Consider the following 25,633-nt stretch of genomic DNA (forward strand, 5'->3'; position numbering starts at 1 on the left):
AAAAGAAAGACCATGTTCCTGAAGCCATGCAACAACTTCACAATAATGATCTTGTATCAGGAGACTGATGAAGAAGTTTATACAAGTTCAGAAGTACACTGAGGAATCAAAGCTCCAGGGTTTTTTTGTCCCTGAGGTCTGCTGGACAGTTATTGCTGCAGTTAACTCCCAGTCTGTAAAGATTACTGATTAGTAAATAGTTTTAGGCTGTTGAAGTATAAAGTTGCCATCATCTCTTGCTCCTTTAAAAAAGAAGCAAAACATTTCTCAGGATGTACAGTTTTGTAAAGCAACGAGCACTACTCAACTAGAGACCCCAGTTCAAGTCCAGAAAAATCTCAAGAACACCAGTACCATGGAACAGAAATTTTCCCATTCTCATGTTTCAAATTTGAAATTGTGCATGTTTTATTTCTAGTACTAATGGTTTCACCTCTATTCTGGACAATGATACTTATTTCACTGCCCCAGCTCCTGGTCCTTTTGAGAGAAAGGTCTAACTCAATCCTTTGAACAGTAATGAAGAAATTATTAATCATGAGTTTAAGAAACAACTGACACACTTGAACTTGCTCAGGCATGCAAAACAGAAGAACCTGGAAGTACTGATAGCAAAGTTCAGAACAATGAAGAAAAGAACACATTTTCTTATTTGCAATTAGACCAAATGGTGGAAACAGGATGATGGAGATTAAAATTATTCAGCTTAGATTACCAGTACAACACCGTGCCTGTTTATAAATTAATACTTTACTTCTGCTTATATTTTTATAGATATTAGAAGCATTTTCCAAAGCCTCACAGGAAACTGACAGAAAAAAAAAATCTGAACTCTAGCCCCCTAGCCATGAGACTGCTCTTACTTTTCCAGTGGGTGTTCAAACAATTGGACAACTGGAAGAAATGGACCATAACCAGCATGAAAAAAATCTGTGTTTAAAAAATATTTTATATAGTTGGGACCAACACTTCTCTGATTACTTGGAAACCAAGTCAATTAACTTGAATGTACTTATTTTACTTTTGATATGAAGTTAATCAACAGCAAAGCACAGACCCAGCAGAACTTCCTACACGGGTGGCTGCTACATCATGGTATTAACAATTATGGCTGTGGACTGGGAAAACAACCTGAAACCCTCCCTGTTGAGAGAAAATAATAATAAGTCTTGTGCAAGCTTAAAGAAAAGCTGACTATTAAAACTTCCAGGGCTCTAGCCTTTTCAGAAAAAAAACTTCCTCTTGAAAAAGCAGAAAAGAATTGCCATCCAAACAACCAGAAGACCTTGAAATACAAAAACACAGGTAAAGCTATTTATTTTCTCCCTTGGCTTTGGCCAGAACAATAATTCACTGCTGTCACTGGGGTGTCTAAAAATCAATTTCAAAACCTTTTAATTATATGTAGTGTAAACAGATTTTAATTTCTTTAGGAAAAAAACTTTAAGAGAAAAAACCCCTATGTTTCCAACTCTTTGATGACAAAGGCAGTCTTCCAAATAAGCATCATTTAAACCCTATGCCTGTAGAAAAATTGTTCCTCTGCCTTTACTGTTGCTATTCATAGTTCTCTAAGCAGCTACTAGTCCTGACCAGATGACTGTAACAAATTCAAACACTTCTGGCAGAGGCATGTTTATTATTTTCCAATATGACTGCCTGCCAAGTTTCCCTGTCCAGGATTTTTTTTTTTTTTAAATAAAGGAACTATGTGAGCCAAACTGTATCAGGGACTATCCTTCAAGCAGTTCTTTCAGGAAGTGGAAGTGCACTATCATATATGCAGACTTACACTTGAATATGGTTCAAAAACATTAGGAGACACAGCAGAGTCAAAACTTCAATTTTCAGAGTACAAAATGCTATCCTGGGAATCTTGAAAATCACTTATCAATACAGAATCCTCAATATTGTTCTTAGCACATGATAAAAAAAGCATAAACTTTAATGAAATGGGTCTTCTTTAATTCTCCTCAAAATGTAATTTTTAACAAAACTTTCTCTTTAGTGACTTTCCAAAATACACATTCTACAATGTCTTGAGTCCAGTCTATTGCTCATTAGGTTGCTGTACAAATCTGGACACAATACTGTGGCATAAAGGCACAAATCTTATGAGGAATTCTTAGAAGCACTGGTGCGTATCATTATCTTAAATTATGGTCTTGTGATTAAAATACCTAGTGGCATGAAAAGGAGGATGAATCCCACTTCAAATCTACCAGAATCCCTCTTCAAATCTACCATGACCTTGTACAAAAGTCATTCAATCCCTCGGATTTGATTCTACATCTGTAATAACCAAATTAATAATTGATTAAATATCTTAAAGCACAAAGTCATGCACTAACCACATACATGGCATTCAGAGAAAAAGAGCAGTCACATAATTTATATGTGATAAACACTCAAAACCCATTCTCTGCAGGAGCTGAATTAAAAGAAAGAAAAGTCAAATGTCTTTGCAAAGATTCTGCACATTACTCTCAGCTTTCAATCTGAGCATAATCCTACAAGGCCAGTTTGAAGGAAATATCTTGCAAGAGCTTAATCCAATTGAAAATAACTCTAATATATAAATGTACAAAGTAATGACAAAATAACAGTGATACTGCTTAAATGTGCAACGGCTTGATATGGTAAATACTTTGATTTATCTTGCTATTACCAAGTTTTCAAGTCCTGATGTATAAAATTCTGTTTTGGATGTAAACTGGGGGGCTGTGGGGGAGACAAAAACCTTAAGATATGACTGCATGAAAAATAGCAATCACTTCAAAATTATGGTCAAAAGGAACTAAAAACCTCATACACAAATCACAAATGAGACTGTGGGTTCTACTTATTCACTCCTACAAAAAGTAACTACCCTTGACAATTATGCATTAAAAAACCCCACATGACTCCAATTACTGGTTCTAAATAAAAACATCTGCAGCACAGTTCTATTAAAAGAACCAATCAAACAAAAAAACAGTAAGAGTGGAATTCGTAGAGATAGCCAGAAACATATTTGTTTTATAGGTACTGTGATTCTTATATACTACTGAAAAATAAAGTCTTGATGTTATATAATAACATCAGGACTTTATTTTTCAGTAGTATATAAGAATCAGTAGTATAACATCAAGACTATTTTTCAGTAGTATGTAAGACTAATTTGTCAGTACAGTTATATACTGTTCTGTTATATACAGTACAGTATATAACTGTACTGATAAATTTCCTTGCACCCAAGTGATGAATTGTCCATTGAAATTTTGATGTCTCACGTATTAAGAAACTGTTTTAAAACAAAGAAAGATCTAACACATGGTTTCTTACAACAGTGGTGTGTTAACAAAAAAAAAGTCTGCTACTGTGATATTTTGGACACATTGATTCTCTTACTGTGGCTGCCACTGTTCAATAGCTGGGGATCAAGAACTCCATTAACAAACAATTACAGAACATAAATATTTGTCTCCCCACTGAAAAAGGTGCAAGCCATTTCTAAATAGATATTAATTATAATCATAATCCACTGCATTTTTTCTCCTTTCACTTAATAGAAATTATGTGTCTTAATTCAATCCAAAATTTCTTTTGTTTCACTTTACTTCTCTGGAAAAGATCGCTCCATTTTCATCACATTCTTTACTAATAGTAGAAAACATCTGTTTGCCTTTTTTTTTTAACAGATTTTTTAACTGCTTGAGCAAATTCTAATACAAAACTAGAACAATTCCAACCATCACTATCCTTCTTTGGACTAAAGCCTTTTGTCTATGAATGGGCCTATGCAGAAATACCACTAAACCTCATGAGAGGTGATCTTTAAAAGCCTTTTTAAAGCTAAACATTTCAACATACAGCTTGGTAATGAGAGAAAATGATGTCCAGTTGCAACTGAGCTTATTTTAAAATGTGACTGAAATTCCTGAATAGCAAAAGAGCTTTTGACCCCACTGTGCAACTACAAAAATGGTCAAAGAGCAACAATTTTCACTACAGATGTGACCTGTGCTTCATGACTTCAGAACTAAACTTGAACTAACTCATAAAAGCAGAAATCACCTCAGGCCAGATTTACCTCTGAGTTAGGGATGAGTGTATACAGAAGCTATTTGCCAGAAAAACAGTTGGCACCTCGTCCTTTCACATGGCTGGTCTCCAGTGGCAATTTGGAGATTTCCTTGCTCTCAAAGTTGCAGCTACTAGAACATACCTCGATTTTAAAAAATCCACTTTACTCCTTGGTACTTTTTAAAGATTTTACACAAGAGCTACAAGGAAAAAGAAACATTTTACTTTAAAAAGTAGCTGATTAGTACTCAAATAGTAATAACAACTAGGACTTGATTGTTTATTCCTTGGCTGGAACGCTGGAAAGAATTTCTGGAATTGCAATTAAGGTTCAATTCACTGTAACTATGGAAAGCACAACATGCCTTCTCTTTCACCAGTACTCTAGGTTTCACAGAAAGAAGCAACAAAGTGACACTGAGAGATTCTGAGTAGCACCAGAGACAGAAATATTTAAGAATATTTAGAAAACTAACACACACACAAAAAAAAGAACTGCTGTCACTTCAATAAAAGTTTACTAGAAGTAATTTCTTTTATATCAATGACACTATCATCCTTAATTAAAAATTTCATCCTTGAACTGATTGTTAAACAATGCTTTCCCAAACATTTGAATTTTCCCTAAAAAAAACCCATACTAACAAATGAAAGACACACTTTGAAGTATAATGGCATGGGACTGCTGTCATATCCAACCACTCTGGTATTGACTCAAAGATTTAGCAGACACATTTCCCTATCACATATTCCCTCTCTACTCTTCTGAAAACTCTGAGAAAATGAAGGGCATCAATACAACAGCTGGAGAATTTTCAAAGTACTACTTAAATGCAAAAAAAAAAAAAAAAAAAAAAAAAAAAAAAAAAAAAAAAACTTAGTCATATCTAATTTAAAAGTAAAAAATTTTGTTCAAAACTGTATCGTAACATTTGTAACTGCTAGACCAGGTTCTACTCAGTCAAAAAGACTATGGTTCTGGCTATGCACTTAAATACAATTAAGAGATACAGAAGAGCTAGGGTTATATTCAGAGTAGCAGAATATATGTAATTCCATTACATCTAGTTACATTAAGGAATGGCTGGTATCTGTAACAGATCACTTCACATTTGAATAAATAAAGAAACCATTTTAATATGGAAAAAACCATAGTTTAGATGGAAAAAAGTTGAGATTCCTTCATGAATGCAGATGGAATGGACTTCTAAGTCCCCAAGATTTATTTTTTTCCTCTTTTTTCTTCATCTGTTTCTCCTCCTGTAATCCTCACAAGAATATGCCACCTCTAAGTACTAGAAGTATCCTGTTTTACTGTACTGATGAACCCAAACAGCACACTTCTGCAAAGCTTCAGTGGGTGCAGTAATTCAGCACACAGCCAGTAGAAAATTATCTGCCTTTCTCAGTTACTCATTACAGCATCAATATGCAGCTCACAAAACACTCTGAAGCTGTAAGTTATTTTCAGTTCTAGAACAGTTGAAACCTCAATTACACTGTGCTAACAATGAACCCAATTACTTGAGGACAACAGATTGAGTCTACCTCCATCAAAAACACAGAATACCAAAAACGCCCCCCAAAAGCCTCTTCAGCTCAGCAAGCAAATTGAATGAGTCCTTTCCCCTCTCTTGCCTCTTCCCTGCAATTCTAAGTGATTTCTTAGTTTAAAAGCACTAAAAAATAACCATACCTGACCATTCACTTGTCATAACACAAGCCAAATAAAATCAGAAGGCTTCAGAAAGCAACATTGATTCAGTGTGATGATTACTGTATCAAATTCTGGGACGAAGAAACTCTGGTTCAATACTGCACACAATAAAATATTTAAATCATTAACCAAATAAAGAAGAAATTAAATGCAAACCACTGGATTGGAAACTCATCAAGTTGTCTGATGTAGAGATTCAACTGTATGATCAAGTTTTAAGTTTCAACTGATGGCTTCTGCAAAGCAGCTGTAACAACAGACAAGTTTCGTACTCCTGTTTTAAATATTGCATGTGCTTCTCCTGACCCTTGTATGCCAAATTATGAATCTTCAGACAATAAAAGCACTACCATGCAATCTTAAGTCACTAGGTTTTCTCCTAAATCAGTTTCTTACTCAAGTTTCTCTGGCCAACTCCACTCTGATCTACTGTTATTTTTCCACCACCATTTTATCTCCACAACTTTATTGCCAAACGCATAAGCTTCGGCCTCTCACCATTACATGTTCTGCTGTCAAAATACCAAATCCCTAGTCATTAGGGTACTAAAAGTAAAAAATGCAGTCACTCATCCTTTAAAAAGTAAAACTGAAACATTCACTGTAATTAAACAGCTTACTGTGAGTCAGCTGGCTACAGAAGCCAAATTACTAATAAACATAAAACACTGCATTGCTAGTGGTTTCCATTAGAGAACAACATTCTGAAAAAGCCAAAGACTAACCTGGAAAGAACAAGATATTGCTACAGTCTTCTTATAATAAATGAAGCTTACACAACAGAAGTAAGATTCTTATGGAAGTAACTGAGTAACATAACAAACAAACAGACTACAAGAAGCCCACTGGCACCAAAGAAGAGATGATCAGGTTGAAGAAATGTGTTGTTTTTCACAGCATTTGTGTTTTGTTCTGTTTCTGAAACCTGCCACATATGCACCTAACATTATGCAGGCCCACCTATCTTACTCAGCCAGCAAGAGATGCATTTTCTTGTGCACTCATTACTGCAAAGTCTGGCTTCAAGTCTGGCTGGTTTTAGTTTATTTCTATTGATACACTGGGAAGACGAACACCAGATATTTATTTGTTTTATTTACATTTTCCCTTAACCAAAAACTAATTCAAATTTTCATGAAAGTAGACAATACAAAAGGTGTTTACAAACTGTATAGTGCTGATGAGAATACTGTAGCTCTTCACTATGTTCTACACCTCTTGGAAAGTTCTCAGTCAGGAGTACTTTGTTTTTCTCTCTTCTCCCACTGCACAGATCAATAAACCTCATGCAACATCTCATGTACCTTTAGCCAAAAGTCCAGAAATAAATTTCAGGGGACGAGTCAGCCTCATGAGCCAAAGCAAGCAAATCCAAAAGGGACCATCTTTAGATAACTGGTCCCTGTTACTGCAACTCCAACATCAGTATTTTCCACAGTCCTAGCTCTCAGCACCCTCCTTCCTCCAACCTCCCCCACCCCCCAGCTCACCTCACATGCTCTACATATTGCTTTATGATCCCAGTCTTCTTTTCAACACATCCTACCCTTCCCTTGTTTTTCCATTCAGGATATCCCTCCTACAAAATTCCACTTCAAAATAATGACTAACAATATTGCCATGCCATCTGTTTTTATAACATACCACTCTTTCTACACCTTTTAAAGCTCCATTTATATAGAACATAACTCTTCTAGAGTGAGGACTACTCCACTATCATCTGCACCCTGCCTAAAACAACTGGTTTTGATTCTTAAATCTTTCATCTTTAATACAGCAGTGGTTAAAAATTACTATTTATTTCCTTGATTAGATTTCAAACTGCTGGCATAAGAACACAAATTCACCAAAAGCTGACATGCTGGCACAATCTGTAAATGCTTAGCAGTATTTTATTCTGATCTTTCCATCTATCTGAAAGTGTGTTGATGGGGTTCTTCTGGGGTTTTTTGGCTTTTCTCGTTGTGGGTTTTTTTGGGTTTTTTAATGCATCAGACTGAAACCAGGAATCTGTACTGTAAAGACACTAAATTAATCTCTGCATGGGAATAGCAGGTTTACAAATGCACATGTCAATGCACAATTCCTCAAGAGCAGTACATCAAAAAAACCACCACCAACAAAAAAAAACACAACCCAAAAACCCATAAGAAACCAGAACAAGGAACGACCTGAATTACCGTGGCATAAATGTACAACATATGTCACTCTTCTGAAGTATGAAAAATATGGGACAATTTAAAACTGTATTTCCAATACAGAACACCCTTTTAGTCACATGATGACTTATATTCAGTTATTTTACAAAATTCTCTCGTTTTCCGTCAGGTAAAACATACCATCAAAACCCAGAAAATCCAGATCCAGGATTTATTACTTTTACACAGCCACAGCATACCCAAGATATCTTATGGAAATTGTATAAATGCTATGAAACCAACTTTTCTGCAATCAGAATTGAGAGGCAGTGCTTATACTTTCACCTCAGAGGACGGCACGTTAAAAAAGAAGGGGTAACAAGACACGTACTGGAGATCTCTAAAACAGATTTGACTGTTATGCAGTAAGGAGAGGAATGAAACTTTAAAGTGTGGAGAAGCAGCCTTGCAATAATGGATCACAGAGGCCAGTCATTTTTGGTGTACTTTAGAGGTCAACACTCAGGCCAACGTTGTTTAACATCTTCATTAAGGACCTAGACATTGAACAGGTACATCTCAGCAAGTTTGCAGATGATAAAATCTGGAGCCATGCCTGATACACCAGAGGGTCGTGCTGACATTCATAACAGGCTGAAGAAAGAGGCAGAACTTCATGGAGCCCCACAAGGAGAAATGAAAAGTCTTAATCTGGGGAGGGGCTGGAGGCAGACTGTCTGGAAAGCAGCTCTGATGGAAAGGACCCTGGGTCCTGAATGTAAACAAGCAGCCACAAAGAAGGCCAAAGAGTGTCCTGAGCAGCACTAGGAACAATAACACCAGCAGGTCGAGGAGTATGATGCTTCTCCTCTACTCAGCATTGGTGAGATGCATCCTGGAGTGCTAGCTTCAGGTCTGGGTTTTCCAGCACTAAACATGGATATACTGGAGTCAGGCCATAAAGATAATTAAGGGCTGGGAACACTGGACATACAAGGGAAAGCTGAGTAAGTCAGGATTTTGTAGCTTCAGGAAGAGAAGGTGGGAAGATCTTATTGATTTATCATTGATCCGGTATAAATACCAAATAGGAAGCACTAAAGAAGAGTGAGTCTGACTTCTCAGTGGCACCCAATGAATGGACAAGAGGCAATGAGGACAAACTGAAACACAAGAAACTTTTTAAAAAGTCTGGTGGTTTTCTTTATTTGCTTGGTTTGGTGTGCTGTGAATGTGGTCAAACACTCTAAGTTACTCAGATTGTGGCATTTTCATCCTTGGAGCTGGTCTAGAGAGTCCTGCTTTGTGCAGGATGCTTGGACTAACTGGACAATCTCTAGAGATGTCCCTTCTGACATGAACATTAATCTGAGAGTGAAAACACACTTCTACTGTAAGAAATAGATAAACAGGTAACCCCCCAGTAAAGATAGCTAAATGTCAGTTCCACAAAGCTAATTCAAAAAGCTCAAACATTTAAATATTTGATACCATAGATTCATTTTACCTCAGCATAAGAATCTGCCTGTAATCGCTTCTCATTTCCTACAGACAGCAAAACAGGTTTCACTGCTTACAAATGTGAATGCCACAAATCCATTTGCTTAATGGTCAATGGACAAAGACATACAAAAACATAAAGAGTGATTCATCAAGTATTTCATAACATTTTAGCTAGCTTAAATATGTAACTTTTCAAAAGAAAATACAGAAGTTTCTGTATCAAGAACTCCAGAAAATAGCCTCTTCATCTGGTTAATAAGCATAATAAGGGTGGTAGAAATAAAAATTTGTTCATTATTGATCTGAAGGCAGTACCTGCCAACACGAGGGCTGAATCAGTTTCCAATTCCCACTGCTTCATAAGATCTGTGCTATGCAGAAACAAGAAGGTAGTTTCAAACACAAAATGAAAGACTCATTATACATCTCATTATACAAAACTCGGAAAACTTCTATTGTAAACCTCCCCTGAGGTGTAATGTCAGGTATTATGGATTAGGTGCAACATTCCAGAGTCCTTTCAATATTCATACTGAGTACCACATGTTGATATTGCACCTAAAATAGGACATACAGCTTTTCTGTAGTAAACACTGGCTTAGTCAGCAAACAGCACAGAGGCACAACCTGAATATAAATAAGCAGGGCTGCTCCTACTTTTTCTCTAATTTTTAGGAAAAAAACATGTCACTAAGGGACAGACACAACTTAGCAATGGTGTCTGTACTGAATATTCTCTTTTCTTCTTCTTTCCAAATCTTAATCAGTTCTCACCAACACCACCAAAATCTTCCAGTAACTTTCATAGCTGTAGGGCAATCAGCTCAAAGACAGCCAGCTACCTGGCAACCTTTCCACACCGTTGGAATGCAACTGTGCTTACCTGGACACACAAACAGGCTGTACAGAGCACCTGGATACTCACTACTGACAAGAGTAATCTCTGTAATCCCAGAATGGTTGAGGTTAGAAGGGACCTCTGGAGGTCACCTGGACCAAATTCCCTGCCCAAGTAGGGCCACCTAGAGCTGGCTGCCCAGGACCGCATCCCAAGAACTTTTAAGTGCCTCCAAGGATGATGAAAACCTGAAACCAGAGAAGGCATGCACATATACACAAAAGTAACATAACATGAACTCATAAACATGCAGTCAACATGACTACAAATATATGAGTTGGGGAAGAAGTTATCCGAAATGGCTGTCTGCATACTGATCACAGGAAGGCTGCAACATACAGACATCAAATGGTTCCTTAATAAGCCATATGGCTCAGCCCAGCCAGCAAGTGTGAGGTTTTATTTCAATGCCCTGCCAAAAAACACACAAACTTCTGCATACCTTATAACTCCCCTGTAATAAAAAGCAGCTCTTGAAAGAAAAGAGCCTTAACAAACATGCATGAATGAAGCCTATGCAATAAGTGATGTTTCAGACAGTCCCTATATCTGGTACAAACTTTTCTGGTATTTGTTTAGTTTCTTGTATATTTTGGGCTCTATTCTCATTCTTAACTATATCACTGGCAGAAAAATTCTGCCTGTTTGCAAGCACACATACTCGATTATATAACTTAAAAAAACTTTTTAAATTGTTACACAATTGTAACAATATAGGGGCAAATATCCAGGAAAAGGCAAAGAAGCAAGTCCATCGGTTGTCACCTCAACATCCAGTGATGACAGACCAGGAGGCTGAGATACTGGCTTTGCAATAGCTGGAGATAACAGTCTCTTTAAGGTGTAATTTAAGAAGAAAAAATTTTTCAACTGCCAATTGTCCTGAGATTTTGAGGAGCAGGTCTTCTGTGACATGAGACCGAATCTTCAGTGACACAGTCCAATCATTATCAAAAATTTCAGCTGCTTTATTTGTGAGACAGAATATGGACTACAAATCTTTCAGTATGAGTGTTCATACTGCCTCCTTCCAAATGGTTTTATGTTCACCACCATGCTTCTCAGAGGTCTGCTGCACAGAGAGGTCAATCAAGTCAACCAAGGGTAAAGGACAAAACCAAGGTAATGACAAGAGTTAGTAGAAGAGGGTACTATTAAATGATCAATACTGGAACTCTGAATATGACTGAGAAGAAATTGATAGCATGGTATTATCACACCTGCTTCCTTCTTTCAGAGACTTATCTCATCTACTCAGACTGCAAAAATTACTAAGCAGGAGCTGTTTCTCACTGAGTGTTTACACATCATCTCATTCTGCCAACCTCAGTTGTGATATGCATGGGCTTCTCTGGTAAAATTAAGAGAGACAACTATTTTCAGACTAGTGTGCTATTTTGAGGAGGTTCGTTTTACACACTGAAAAAGAATATATTCCAACCAGCAGCCGAAAAGTGTCCTTAAGAAGTATGTAACAGAACTGGAAATTACAGCTGAGATAGATAAGCTCCTGGTCTACTTCCAGGGACACTAATCATAAAAACCAAGCCCAGATTTAATATAGATGCAACTACTTTGTGGGACACTTTGAAGTCTGCAGCTGATCGAGTTTTAAGCATGTAGGGTCAGTTATGTATGTATTTTTTCCACTGAATTACAACAGCACAAAAATATTCAGTGACTTGATCAAGAGGTACTCTACAATAGGAAGCACAATATTCAATATGAACCCAGTACCTAGATTCTACTTAGAACATGAATTTTGTCACAGTATTTAAAAGTTTATTTAAGAGACAGAATTTTAGCAAGTTGTATATAGACAAGTGTGAAATTGGCTACTTAAGTTCCATGCTAGCGAAGCATAATCTCAGTTTATTCAGGCAGCCTCTCATGCTCAAACAACTCAGCAGGCAATCTATATAAAGTATGTAACAAATGCCTCTTAAAAAAAAAAAAACAAAAAACAAAAAACCACCAACAAAAAAAACCACGGAAGGTTCTTAAAAAACCCAACCAAACACAACAGCCCCACCAAAACCCCATCCCCACCAAAACCTGACAATTTAGAAAACATATCCTTTTAATACATGAGGCAATTTTTCAAACAGTACTTCAAAAGTATGAGAAGCCTGTCAGTGCAAGATGCAGAAATGTTAAGCTGGAAGTGAAGCTACACTGTACAACAATCTTTTAGGGCATGCTGTAGCCCACAGAAAAACCCTTTATCAAGAGTTGTATGCTGCTATGTTTTAGGAAAGGGTGTGAAAAGGTAAAGCAAAGGCACAAGCCTCACCACAATGGCTATATCCTCTAGCATCTTCTCACTGTGAAGGCACAGAGGAAAGTGGAAGTGTTATCAAGAAGTAGTACCTGCTTCTGGGAAATGGAATATGGGAAGTAGCAGCAATTGGAATGATGTTCCTCTGTGAACACTGAACTAAGGAAGCTACAGGGAATGACCACTGTGGGGGCCAGGGTCTGAAAAGGTAGTGAAAATGGGGAGACGAAAAGTTCATCATCAGCTGAGTGTAGAAAGCAGCAAGATCCTGCAGTGAGTTCAGTCCTTCTCAAATGGTTCAGCCATTGAGCAATAACAGAGTACAGAAAGGAATAGACACTGGATGGGATCAGATATACAGCCTGGCCAGGTCAGTGAAGGGGGAAAGGGGAGGGGGAAGAACAGAAGAAAGAAGATAAGCAGGCCCCTTCACTGAGTCATACCAGAGCTACTGCTGCTGGATGGGAGCCAGATTTTAGCTGCAGCTTTTGCCTCTGCTTTTCTTCCCCCCTCTCAGAAAACCAAGAAGTGAAAGCACCAAACTTAGATGTCTACCTGAAATACATTAAGATTTTGCTGACTGTAAGCTCCTACACTATATTACATTTAGCCTCAGAAAAACTTGTAATCAAAAGTATGCAAAAGTAACTTAAAAACATCCTTTTTTTTGACTGGGTTTTTATGCTGCCCTGAGTAAGATTCTTTCTTGGATCAGTGATTTCATAATGTGAAATACAAAACTCCTCCAAACAAGACAAATACATAAAGTGGCAGTTGAGGACAGCACTTATATTACTCCTTAAACTATACATTGCTCTTTCCTACATAAATTCCTAATCTGCCTTCTCCAAAGGCCCTCCTGTCAACTGAACACACATTTCTCAGCCTAACACCCTTCAAAAGCAATTTAAAAATGTGCACCTGTATTTGTAAAATTTATCACATATCAGCCTCAAATCACACTCACATCAAAATTATTTTTTTCCTAAAATTTCAGCTATCTGTTTGACAATACTCATTATCACACACCAACAGGTATCTCCTATGTGGTTTATGAGTAGTATCCTCAGCTACTTGTGCTTGTTACGTGAAGTGATAATTTAGCAACCTCAGCTTGCTTATTAATGCCTCTCCTAAAATGACACCCAGTTCATTTAGTCTCCCTGATTTTTTTATGAATGGATTTACAGCTTGGTTCTTTCTGCAGTTGAATAAGCACCTGACAGAAACATTCAACTAAGCATTCATGTGCATGTTCTGAAGTGGTCAGTGAAATCTTGAGGATAGGCTCCAAGAGCTTGAAATAGCCAAGAGCTAGGAGGAAACAAAACAAAGCTTTAATACCCCCATACACCATAAGAGACCTCATAGTAAACTAATCTTCACAGTACCAGCTAAATGGAAGCAACATGAGATAGCAATCTTCTTCTGAAATCACCTAAATTTAATATAAATTTGGAATGAGGCATAGGGTAAGTTACAGTGCTTGATTTGCAAATGGAATTAAATTCCACATACATTTTCAGAGGAATAAAAATAATACAGACATGGCATCCAGTCACTAGTGGGATTCCGTAGGGCTCCATCCTCAGCCCAGCTCTCTTTAGCATCTTCATTAACAACTTGGATAAAGGATTTGAAGGAATACTAAGTAAGTTTGTGGCAACACTCAATTGGGAGGAGCTGCTGACTCTCTCAAGGGCAGACAGGCCCTGCAGAAAGACCTAGATAAATCAGTGAGATGGGCAACCATCAACCACATGAGGTTTAACAAGGTCAAGTGCTGGATTCTGCACCAGGGACAGAGCAAGCCTGGGTTTGTCTTTAGATCAGGGAACAAGACACTGGAGAGCAGCACTGCAGGAAGGGACCCGGGGGTTCTGGACAACAGCAACTTGAACAAGAGTCATTAAGCTATTAGAGAGTATCCAAAGGAGGGCCACAGGGATGGTGAAGGGTCCTGATGGGAAGCCACATGGGGAGCAGCTGAGGTCTGCTTTGTCTGCTCAGCCTGAAGGAGACCCCATTGCAATCTTACAACTTCCTCATGAAGGAGATGCAGGTACAGATCTCCTCACTCTCATGACAGGACTCGAGGAAATGGCGTGAAGCTGCATCAAGGAGGGTTTAGGTTTGATATCAGGAAAAATATTTTCCTTGCACATGAACAGGCTCCCCAAGGAGTGGTCATAGCACCAAGCCTGACAGAGTTCAAGAAGAATTTGGATAACACTCTCAGGCACATGGTGTGACTCTTGGAATGTCTTGCACAGGGCCTGGAGTTGGATCCTAATGGGTCCCTTCCAACTCAGCATATTCCATATTCAATGACTAAGATCTATGGAATAACCTCTTCCCAAACAAAACTATAAACATACATGACTTTTATGATTACAGATATGTCTTACCTTAAATATATCTCTTTTGAAGCTATAAATTCAGGTACTTACATGGTTGCAAAAATCTTAGGATTCAGATTGGCAACAGGAATGACAATTCAAGAATTGACAATACAACTAAGAGCAATACACTAACAGAAAAATAAATTTTCATTAAGATTTCACTCTAAACAACAGGTCTTGCAATTTTTCAGTCTTTTTCTATTTTTACAAAGAGCATTTACAAAATACTGGTGTATCAGATAATATCTATGCCCTTGTACAATAAAGCATGAATCCAACACTGCTTTCATTGCATTACCACCATGGCAGTGTTGCAGCATTTCTGAAATTATACTTTTGTCCACGTCACTATGTCAACAGACATGCCAGTCTGCTTAAACAGCTAAAATTGAATGAAATGGCTCAACCAGCTCACTTCACCTTTTGCTACTGTAATCAGAATTATACTCTTTATTTCACAAAATAACAGAATATAGCAGGCAGATCTTTGGGCTTAAACAAAATTTTGATTCCTTGTCTTTCAAGCTCTTATTATGCAAAGATGTAGGACATCAAGACAGAATTTGTATAGCCTTACCAAATAAAACAAGATTTCTTCCTCAAAAGACATAAAGAAGTTGTCAAATGTTATTGCCAGCACAGTCCATTCTAGAAGCTGATCCTTTCATTACTTTTAATTAAAAAGTCTGGCTTTTTCCTCCCCCAACCACAAGCCACTTTAATTTTATAGATTGTACCAGTAAACCTTAACAAATTAATTGTTGAGTACTGGCTTACATAAAAGCCTTCAAAGGTAACACTGGCAATCCCTGTCATCCACACACCTCACTGAGTGCAGTTCCTCCACAAGATGGGGCAGAAAGCACAGGTGGGTGCCTTCAGGACCACTCTCCTTAGCTGCTGGTGGACACAAGGATACAGCAGTGCCAGATGTTTGACTTTCTGAACATCTGCATAAGCCACTGCCACATACCAATCAAACCCCCTTCGCTCAGCAGGTGACATTTGGAGTCTGTTCTGACCCTGACTCCCAATTACCTGCACAGCTTGGGCACACAGCTATAAACACACTAAGAGTTGTGCAAAGTTAATCATGCTGGAGGTGGAGCAGCCCATCCAGCCATAATAGGCTGCTACCATGGAGGCAACAAGGCAGCCGAGCACCTTTCCTGGAGGCAAGGCACACACATTAAACCCAGTGAGAAAGGGTTACTCCCACCCAGACCAACTCCAGTGAAGAAAAGCATCACGCTGCCTGTAAGCCAAACAATACAGACATCCCATTGTCTCAGACAGTATGCTAGAAGTTGTTTTCACTATTTCTTTTTCCTCAAAGAAAAATGTCATTGTAAATGTAAGTGATTACACTTTGTTTTAAATTTCAGCTCTCAAGAAATAGCCTGAGAATCACTGTCAGAGTAATTCTGACAATGAGTGCTTAGGTCCAACACGTTTGAAGAGAGAGAATTACACTTTTCTGCTTTTCTAAAAAGGAAAAAAAAACCCAAAAAACAATGCAGAGATGCAGTAAGAAGCTCATGAAGCTTAATAGCGAACATTACTAAAGGTACAAAACATTAAAAAAAATTTAAAAGTTCAAAAAGGAAATAAATGGGATAGACAAGTAACACTGCTTTTGCAGACTCCAGTGAATTGTTTTCTCTAACAAAGTCAAATTAGAAACACTTCTATTATGCAAACTGACATTAAAGTTTATGGTTGGGGAAGCCAGGGATTTCCTACCATATTCCTAATAGCTGGACAACTAAACTACTTCACTGTTTACTTTATGATGCCACATTCATGATATGGCATAGCCTAAACATTTTCTTAAAAGAAAATAAGCCTTAATGAGTTAACCACACGCATGCACAAAAATCCTGCTACCTGCCAACAACCTCAGGCTCTACATTTTTTAATCATGAAATAGTTACTCCTGCCATTACATAAATATTATTACATAATATCTCCTTTGTATGCAGAATTAGAGCTACAATAAAATAGGTCCCACTATTTCAATATTTTATCTATTAATCCCACTCATTCACTTAATAATTTGGAGCTGTAGTTGCATCAGAACACAACAGCTTGAATATGTCACGTTCCTTTGTGCTTAAACAGAAAAGACAGTTAATTCTGGATTTAAAAAAAACAAACAAAACCAAACAAAAAACAAGCCGACAAAAAAGACAAGAAAAATAGCTGCTCTACTATAATAACTGCCTGAAGGGAAAGACACCTCTGCTGTGCTCTTTTATTATATGTTTTTGTCTTGCCTAAGATTTAATGTATGTGCATGAATAGATAATTTTCAACATGCCATTCAATAAAATATGCAGAAATACCTTAATTCCCAAGGTCAGCATTACACAGCATAAGTGTAAAGAGATCATAAGCAATAATGCTTACTTACTATGCCTAATATCTCAAAAGCGAGGGGTTTTTCCAATTTAATATTTAACGTATGGGCAAACTACGATACATATTCAATGAATTTTCCTAAGTATTTAATTTGTTCGAAATTTGCTCTGACAACGCATTTGTTTGTATTGGTCAGAAACACGTCTGAGTCGTGAGACGGCCGTAAGCACAAGGCCACAGGGCGAAGAGGCAGTGGAGAAGTGGCATGTGACATTCGGGAGTCTCGGGGGGCAACATGTGGCCGGCGCTCAGGACGCTGCACTGCAGCACCGGTGCCTCGGGCCGTGCGCGCTCCGTGCGGCCACACGAGCCCCGAGCCCCCACTTCCCAAGTGCCGCACAAGTCCCGCTTGTGCCCGTGCTCAGCGGCTTCCCCTCGTCCGCTCGCCCTCCCGCAGCGACAGCTCCCGGGAAGGGCAGGAGAGCGGCGGTGGGCACCGGCAGCGAGGGCGGCAGGGGCCGGCCCCGGTGTTTGCACAGCTGCGCCGCTCTCCCGGGGCAGCCCCGCACAAAGCCCCGGCGGCCCCGCAGCCCCCACCGCCGCCGGGCGGGCGCGGCGCGGCACCCGGGGCAGGTCCCCGCTGCTGGCCGCTGCTGCCCTGCCGTCCCCGCTGGCAGGTGAGACGCGCCGCAGCGGCGGCGCCGGGCGCGGAGGGGGGAGCGCGACCCAGCCACAAAGAGCGGGAGCGGGGTGGGCGGCGGCGGGGCCGGCGCCAGCGCGACCCGCGGCGCCGCAGCGGGGGGACGTCCCCGCCCGCCCGTCGGTGGCGGGGGTCATCCCTTACCTGCAGGGGTGGCGCCGAAGACTCTCACGACGGGCACCCGTTTGGCCGGGGCCTCTCGGAAGCGGGACTGGCAGGGGTCCAGGCCGGGCAGCGGGCTGCCCATGTAGTAGTCGGCAGTCACGATCCGCACTGAGAACATGTTTGTTCGCCGCCGCCGAGGCACCAGCACAGCACCGAGCGAGCGAGCGCGGAGCGAGCGCGGAGCCCGCACGGGTCCCCCCGCCCGCCGCCGCTGCCGCCGCAGCGAGCGCGCGCGCGAGCGCAACACTCCCCGCGCCTGCCGCTCCTCGCCCGCCCGCCCGCCCGCGGGAGCGCGCACAGCCCCGCACGCGCCTTGTCTGTGTCTCTACTCCCCCCGCCCCCCCGTCCCCCGCCTGATGCCGCCGCTCTGGGCGCGTGCGCGGCAGCGCGCCCCCCGCGCGCTCCTACAGCCCGTGCGGTCGCGCGCCCCTCAGGGACTGCGCGGGCTCGTGCCCCGCGGACGCCCCGGCGGCGACGGCGGCGCCCCGGCCCCGGGCTGCAGCTGCTGTTGCCATGATGATGTCGTCACGGATGCAACCATTGGGGGAACGGGCAGGGGGGTGGATGGGCCATGTGTTGGGGGGGAAAGGGGCTCAACGAGCGGAGGAGGTGTCCGTCACTCTCCGACACACACACGGTCTCCCCCCCCACCTTTCGGTTGGGTTCGGCAGGCGGGGCGCGAGCGCGCGTGGGAGCGGGGGAAAAATCTTTCTCTCGCCTCCCCTGGTGGCGACGGAGGAGGCAAGGAGGGACAGAGGGACGGCCTCGGTGATTCGGCGATCGGCCGCGCGGGCTGAGGGTGAGGCTGCGGAATCCTGAGCAGCAGATGGGACGGGAGAGGCAGCGCTGCCGGGACACGACGGGGTTAAGCTGGGTCGGCCGCCATTTTGAATGGCGGGGAGGTGAGTCTCCCCACGCCGCAGGGGCCGGCCAAAAAAAACCCCAAACCCTAAGAAGATGAGGGCGAGGAGGGGGACGGCACCGGGAGGAAGGGGTGGAGCGGCCGCGCTCCCGCCGGCGCCCGCGCGCTCTCGGGCCGTGACGGTGAGCGCGCGCGGCGCGGGAGCGGGGCGGGGCCGGGGCTGCGGAGGGACGGCGGCGATTGGCGGCGGGGCCGGGCGCGCGGAATGGGCGGGGCGGGTGGGGCCGGGCCGGGCGCGCTGCGGCGGAGCGGCGGGGGCGGGGTCGCGGCCCCGCGTCCCTGCGGGCGGCTCGGCCCCGCGGCGGCCGCGTCCCCCCGCTCCCGCTGCCCCTGCTCCTCCGCCTCCTCCGCCCTTCAGGAGAGCTTACTTTGCGGTTTGCATCGCTTTCGTACAGGCTTTTATTGAAAGCCATAAAACAGGCTTGACTTTAGGTTGAGGCACTGAAAAAACGTTGATTTTAGGTTTAAGATTCCTGTTGCAGTCTCTTTGTCTGAGAGCTGCGGGTCCGCGGGTAAAAACCCCAAACCATAGCAAATATCCAGAGTTGGCGGTGTGGGAGATGAGCCGGTTAAAAGGCCAAATGCTCTCACATGCACTCAGAGTGATGCTGCTACATGTGCGTGCAGCACTGGATGATACGAGACAAATGTACAAATCTATAAAACCTGACAAACGTCCAATATGTAGAACACATGTTTTGCATTTTGGTTACATGTGTTTCGGGTTTAGATTTGAACAAAAGACAGGTCAGGCAGTTGCTACCCTTCATTTTTTCATTGTAATGAACAGGAAGCTTGCCTGTCTACTCAGGGGTAACTGGTTTCCTACTCTTTCTTTGTAAGCTGTTTATTTTCTCTAGCTCACATCTGTTTTCCTCCTTAAACTCATTTTTATGTGAATAGAAAAAGAAAATCCAACTACCTAGTCATCAAGAAATCTTGTGTCACAGAAGTGGTTGAAATAGGGTTGAAATCCAAACTATTTTCACTGTATCTAAAGAAAAACTGAGCTACAACTTTAATTTTTGACAGTTGTTTACATTTGCAAAGCTAATATTTGGAAAACCTTTGGAACTGCAAAAATACTCTTATGAATGCTTAGATTTCACAAAGGCTAATAAATCACTAGGAGCTTGCTGGTGGGGCTTGTTAACAAACAGCATCTTTAACTATTGTTATTTGAATACATTTTGTACTGCTCCCTCACTACTCCATTTCCTTAATTTTCCATAGAACTTTGGTAGGGACAGTAACAGTTCTTGTGTTACTCCATTCCATGCTCTGTTTACTTTCTGTTCACATGATCTTCTTAACTTGCTGAGCATTGTGTCTTCCCTCCACTGACAGTGTAATGTCTTTGAACCCTGGCAGATGTGGTCTGGTGCCTGCATGAGCTGAGGGTAGGTCAGCAGTTCTCCTCTGTGCTGGGGAGTACTGTATTCTGTTGTATTCTGTTGTCATCTGCTCAGGCAGGAGAACATGATGGTGGATCTGCCCCTCAGCTGGGTTGGTGAATAAACCAAGACATTTGAGCCACTGTGGATTCTGGTTTCTGCTGAATGAGTGTAGTGTGTGAGATGTAGCACAAGTTCATACCTGGGAGTCCTGCTGAAGAGAAACCAGTTGCCCACAGTAGAATAGTGTAGAAAGCTGAAATAACTAACTTGTTAGAAGCATCAAGCAGGATTTGCTAAAGCATGTCATGCAGAGTATTCCATTTAAAATGACAATATTTATGTTGTTTATTAAATCAGGGAGAACCATGCTTTGAAATCAGAAAGAACAATTGATACCTAACCTAGTGTCAGTTTCTTGTTCTTATTGAGGTATTAATTTGATTTCTGAAAATGCTGAATGTTACTCTCAGAAAAAAATAAAGTGACTTTCCTTTTTGATGTAAATAGTGTAATCCCAATGTACATTAAACCTGTGCAGACACTTTTGTGGAACTTGCATGCTTTGTGAGTGGTGCCTTTTCCATTTCCAGTAGTTTCCTGCAGCTCACTTCTGCTTTCAGTTTTGTCTTGCAGTCAGGTCAGTAGGTTTGTCTGCAGGGTTGCACCAAGGTAAGACTGAGTCAGCACTGTCACGGGAGGTCCCCTGGCCTCCTCCTATGTCAGTGCAAGCATTTGATTAGCTGCACAAGAAACTTGGCTTGGAAACTGAGCCAGGTAAAAGCAATCCCACTAAGAAATGGGTTAGTTTTAACCTCCATCAGGTCCTTGATCTGCTTCATTATGTAGGGCTGTGCTTGCACAGAGGAGGAGGCAGTGCAGGGACTGAGATTGAGCAGCAGGAGGAAAGAGAGCACTTCTTCCAGAAAGCTTGGCTTGTGGTAGTTTTAAGTTGCTGAAGTCTGAAAATTGGCTTAACCCTTTCAACAGATAACAGACACAAAGCCTGTTTTTGGATTTCCTACATTTCAATTTGTGTGTCAGTATTTGTTTTTAGGAGTTGTTTTATGTGTTGTTCACTCACATGTGTGTATGCATGCATGATATATAAATTTTCTTGTAGTTTACACTCATTACCTGAAAATGCTGCTGTCCTAGGGTGTCAGTAATTGTAAAAGGACATATCCTGGTCAGACAGCACTACCACTCATTTTCTCTCCAAACACTATATGTTCTCTCTCTTAAGGTTTCATGCCATTTTCTGTTATAAAGCAAGTCACCCCCTTTCTCTGTTCCTCCAGTTGCTAAGCAGCAGCTGTTCTCCCCATTAGCCAGCCAAGTATTTGCATGAAAATAATCACTCTTGAATATATAACTGGTCCTAATCATGCACAGCTAAACAGCTGTACAATCAAAATTTGAGTATTAATAGTATTACTTTTCAGCATAACTGATGACTGTCTTTTAAGTCAGAATTTCTCCAAAGAGAAAAATCAATAAAGGTTTGCCCTGTTTTTTTAAACAAAAGGCATGTCAGTTTTTATTTTTGTTTAATGCTTACTGTGTAGCTACTTTAAAAAACTGGTCACAAAATGATATCTGCAGTTCACAAAAAATTGTAAATGCAAATATAAGCAGAAACAGAATCATCTAGTGACTATACATGATGGAGGCCAAGGGAAAAATCCACATTTTGCTGCTATTTATAGTAGCAGAATGCAGCAAAATTTGGTGATAAGAGTTTAGCCTATGACACAAAGGTAAAATTTCCAGCAGTACATCTTAACTTCAAAACCCACTTAGTCAGCCATGTTTGAGTTCCTATTGATTTCAAGGATGCTCAGTATTTATGAGGTCTGTGATCTGGAATCTTGGAGTGTTCTCTCAGTCAGGGGATTCATCCAAACTGTTATTTCAAAATGAGAGCTGAGTGTGGCTCATATTCTCAGGTACTGTTTTCGCAGGTGCTTAGAAACACAGTTTCTGCAGAGAGAAAACCTGGACACATGGATAAAGAGTTATATGTGGTCTGTCCAGTTGGTATCTCAACCTAGACAGTCAGACTGCCTGCATTACACAGGAAGGTTATTTCCCAGTGTGGCCCCACTGACTGAGTGAACAAAGATCTAAATCTTCACACTGAAATAAATACGTGGTGCTACGCTGTGTAGTTCTGGCCTGCCCAATGTGTCCTTGCTTTGTCATGTGTGACAGTCCATAGTCTTGTTAGACTCTAAGGCTCCATACACACCCAGGGCAAGAAGTCCTCACATGAGATTTCTGACAAGCCTTGCTTATACTTCCAGGTAGTTAAGCCCACTAAAGCCAGAATTTTAAGCAATACCACCCATGTGCATCAGACCAGCTGAAAGACAATTACTCTCTGGATGTTATCAGATAAAAATCTAAAGACGGTATGTGAACAGCAAGGAATTGAGCAACCTGTGCATACCAAACTGCCTCAAAGTGGCTCTTGGGCTGCTGAAATAATTGGTAGGGGTAACAGTGTTTTGGAAAGAATGCTTAGGATCCTAATTAATGAGGTGTATTTGTTTGTTTGTCTGTTTTAATTCTCAGTTACTAGGTACAGGCTAGGCAGTAGGCTGAAGTGTAGTCAGTGGCATTACCATCAGTGTCTTGTCACTAGAAACCTGATGGGAAAATGAAACTAGGTCTCAATTATGAAAATATTAGAAGTATCACAAAAGTCTTTTAGCAAAGACTCTTAATAAACCTCTCTGGGCAAGAACAGTGCCACGTGATTGGAAAGTCACAAATGTGCTTGAAGGAGAGCCCATGGGCATCGTATGGGACATAGGAAAAAAATTAGGGTATGCAAAGGCATAGAAGTAAAAAAAAAGATATATATCTTTGGTGTAGTAACATTAGATTCTGTTGGGGTACCTGTGTATTTTGTAAATAAAATAATTGACAAAATTAAGTCAATTTCACAAAATCACCAAGGCTGAAAGAGACCTTCAAGATCAGCTAGTCCAACTGTCATCCAAGCACCACCATAATCAGATTTAATCTGTGCTTCATATAAAGATTCCGTATAGTGTCATATGAGAAAAGAAGGAAGATGCATAACATAAAGAATTGCTGATGAGAAGTTTTGATGGATTGTTTTGAGAGAAGGACTATAAAATTGGAAGCTGGCTGCAGGTGGAGTCTGCCCATTTAATGTTTTTAGTGCAGTCCTACTTAGTTTATAAATAAAAGTTACTAATAACTTGAAATTTGAAGGAGAATGGCATATCAAATAAGATCCAGAACTTTGGAGTTAAGAAAGGAGAAAAAATATTTAAGACAAAGAACACTCTCAATGTAGAATGATTAGACATAAACTAGAAATGAACTTTCCATGAAAGAAGGTTTCTATCCAATGGATGAATGGATTTCTTCTCTCAGTGAAAGCAGCAGGGCAGAGCATTTCAGTAAATTTTAATATGGAGATTGACGAGATTATGGAAAAGGATATATGATGTTCGCTGGTTATTGCACATGACTGCACCTGATTATCTAAATTCTAGAAGGACTGCATGTAGATCCCTGAACATTTCAATAATGGGTTCCTCTAATCAATGCAGACAATTTAGCCATTGGATAAATGAGTTCTCATCATCATTGTACAAAACACATTGTATACCATGAAGATGGTACAGCTTTCTGTTTCAAAAAATCTGGACAGCAGTGCAAAAGGCAACCCTCCTACAACATGCATTGTATCCTTATGTATATGTTCCTATCTGTAAATGAGTTGTATGTACAAACTAACATACATAATCTTTATATGAAAATTAAAACTACCTTTGACCATTTTTGTTTCCTGGGTTGTATTTGCATTTAGCAACTTACATTTCAAACAGTTTTCATTGAAAGTTATCCTTTTCTTTGTTGTTGTTTTTTTTTTTTTTTTTTTGGTTTTTTTTTAAATAATGATTTTTTTTTCTAATATTTTCAGGTCTCACTGTTGCCCTGTATCAGAAGAACCTGCCACCGAATGTGCCTACAGGAAAATGCATAAGTATTCAAGAAAATTATATAAATTGAAATGTAAAAATTAATAAAGAATTATATGTGTAACAATGTAGAACTATGCCACTTTTTGAAAAAATTGAGGAAGTGCAGTTAATTGAGAAGCAGCACATGCATCATGTAAGTAGAGTGCCAGTAAACATTTAATTGTAAAGATGCAGTTTGCTGACAGAATTCTATATGTCAAGAAGTCATTGAGGTTCCCTTCCATGCTTGGAAAATGACCTATTGTCAAGAGTGAAATAATTATATGATTGTATAAGGAATTCAATTTCGGATAACAAGAACACACATTGTTGGGGAGCAGTTAACAGTATAGCAGTAAGTGACATTCAGAGTTTGCATATATGACAGTGAGAATTTCGTTGATGAAATTTGATTAAGATGAACTGATTAAGTCTTAGATAATTGAGGAATAGTGCTAGAGTGGTTGGCATTGCTGAACCAGCATAATTTTAAAACCTTCTGTCTGTTGCTTTGTACTAATGACTGTAAAAGTTGGGAGTGGACTCAAAAGAGAAAACAGTGTGTAATGGCATGTAACATTTGAGCATTAATACTATTTTGAGAAATGGTATGTTCAACAGATTTACTAGCAAGTAGTGGAGTATACAAAGAAAATTGGTTGAGCATTTGAATAGTTTTTTTTTAAAAAATCAAAGTAATAGGTTTATTTTTACAAGAGAGCTGCCAATCCCTCCATACTCTAAAATTTCTATTCCGCACAATGCAGTTCAGGTAGATGCTTGTAAGAATTGCTTTTAAACAGGAAAGTGAAACATAATTTTTCATATTCTAGTTCTGATGAATAGCTGAAGCATTTAGTTGAAAGTCTCCATTGAGAAATATGTCTGGTGTGAAGACAGTTAGCCCAAATGGTTCAAATAATAAGTAATTAGAAGGATGTCATAATGGAAAATTTTCAAGTGCTACAACTGCCAAAAGCCCTATCATTCTTCTATAACTTGTGTAGTCAAATACACTTGAGTATGTGGTTATTATTTGAATTTTAGTTTTAAAGTGGGAAATGGGTTTCTGTGAATGAATCACAA

General features: G+C 40.4%; 1 protein-coding gene and 1 long non-coding RNA gene across 2 annotated transcripts in view; one reads left to right on the top strand and one right to left on the bottom strand.

The window, feature by feature from the left end:
- REV3L (REV3 like, DNA directed polymerase zeta catalytic subunit) overlaps window positions 1-18,546 on the bottom strand; it is a 115,466-nt gene extending 96,920 nt beyond the window's left edge. The window contains exon 1 of the mRNA XM_077175205.1: window positions 18,207-18,546. Within this exon, the coding sequence (XP_077031320.1) occupies window positions 18,207-18,345 (139 nt within the window). The 5' untranslated portion in view covers window positions 18,346-18,546. The remainder of the gene's footprint in view (window positions 1-18,206) is intronic.
- Window positions 18,547-18,797: 251 nt separating this feature from the next.
- LOC129119021 (uncharacterized) lies at window positions 18,798-24,632 on the top strand. Its single transcript, XR_008534045.2, has 2 exons — window positions 18,798-19,129; window positions 24,508-24,632. It is a non-coding gene; the product is annotated as an uncharacterized LOC129119021 (long non-coding RNA).
- Window positions 24,633-25,633: the final 1,001 nt, after the last annotated feature.

This window comes from Agelaius phoeniceus, chromosome 3 (genome assembly GCF_051311805.1).
Source record: "Agelaius phoeniceus isolate bAgePho1 chromosome 3, bAgePho1.hap1, whole genome shotgun sequence".
Taxonomy (NCBI): Eukaryota; Metazoa; Chordata; class Aves; order Passeriformes; family Icteridae; genus Agelaius; species Agelaius phoeniceus.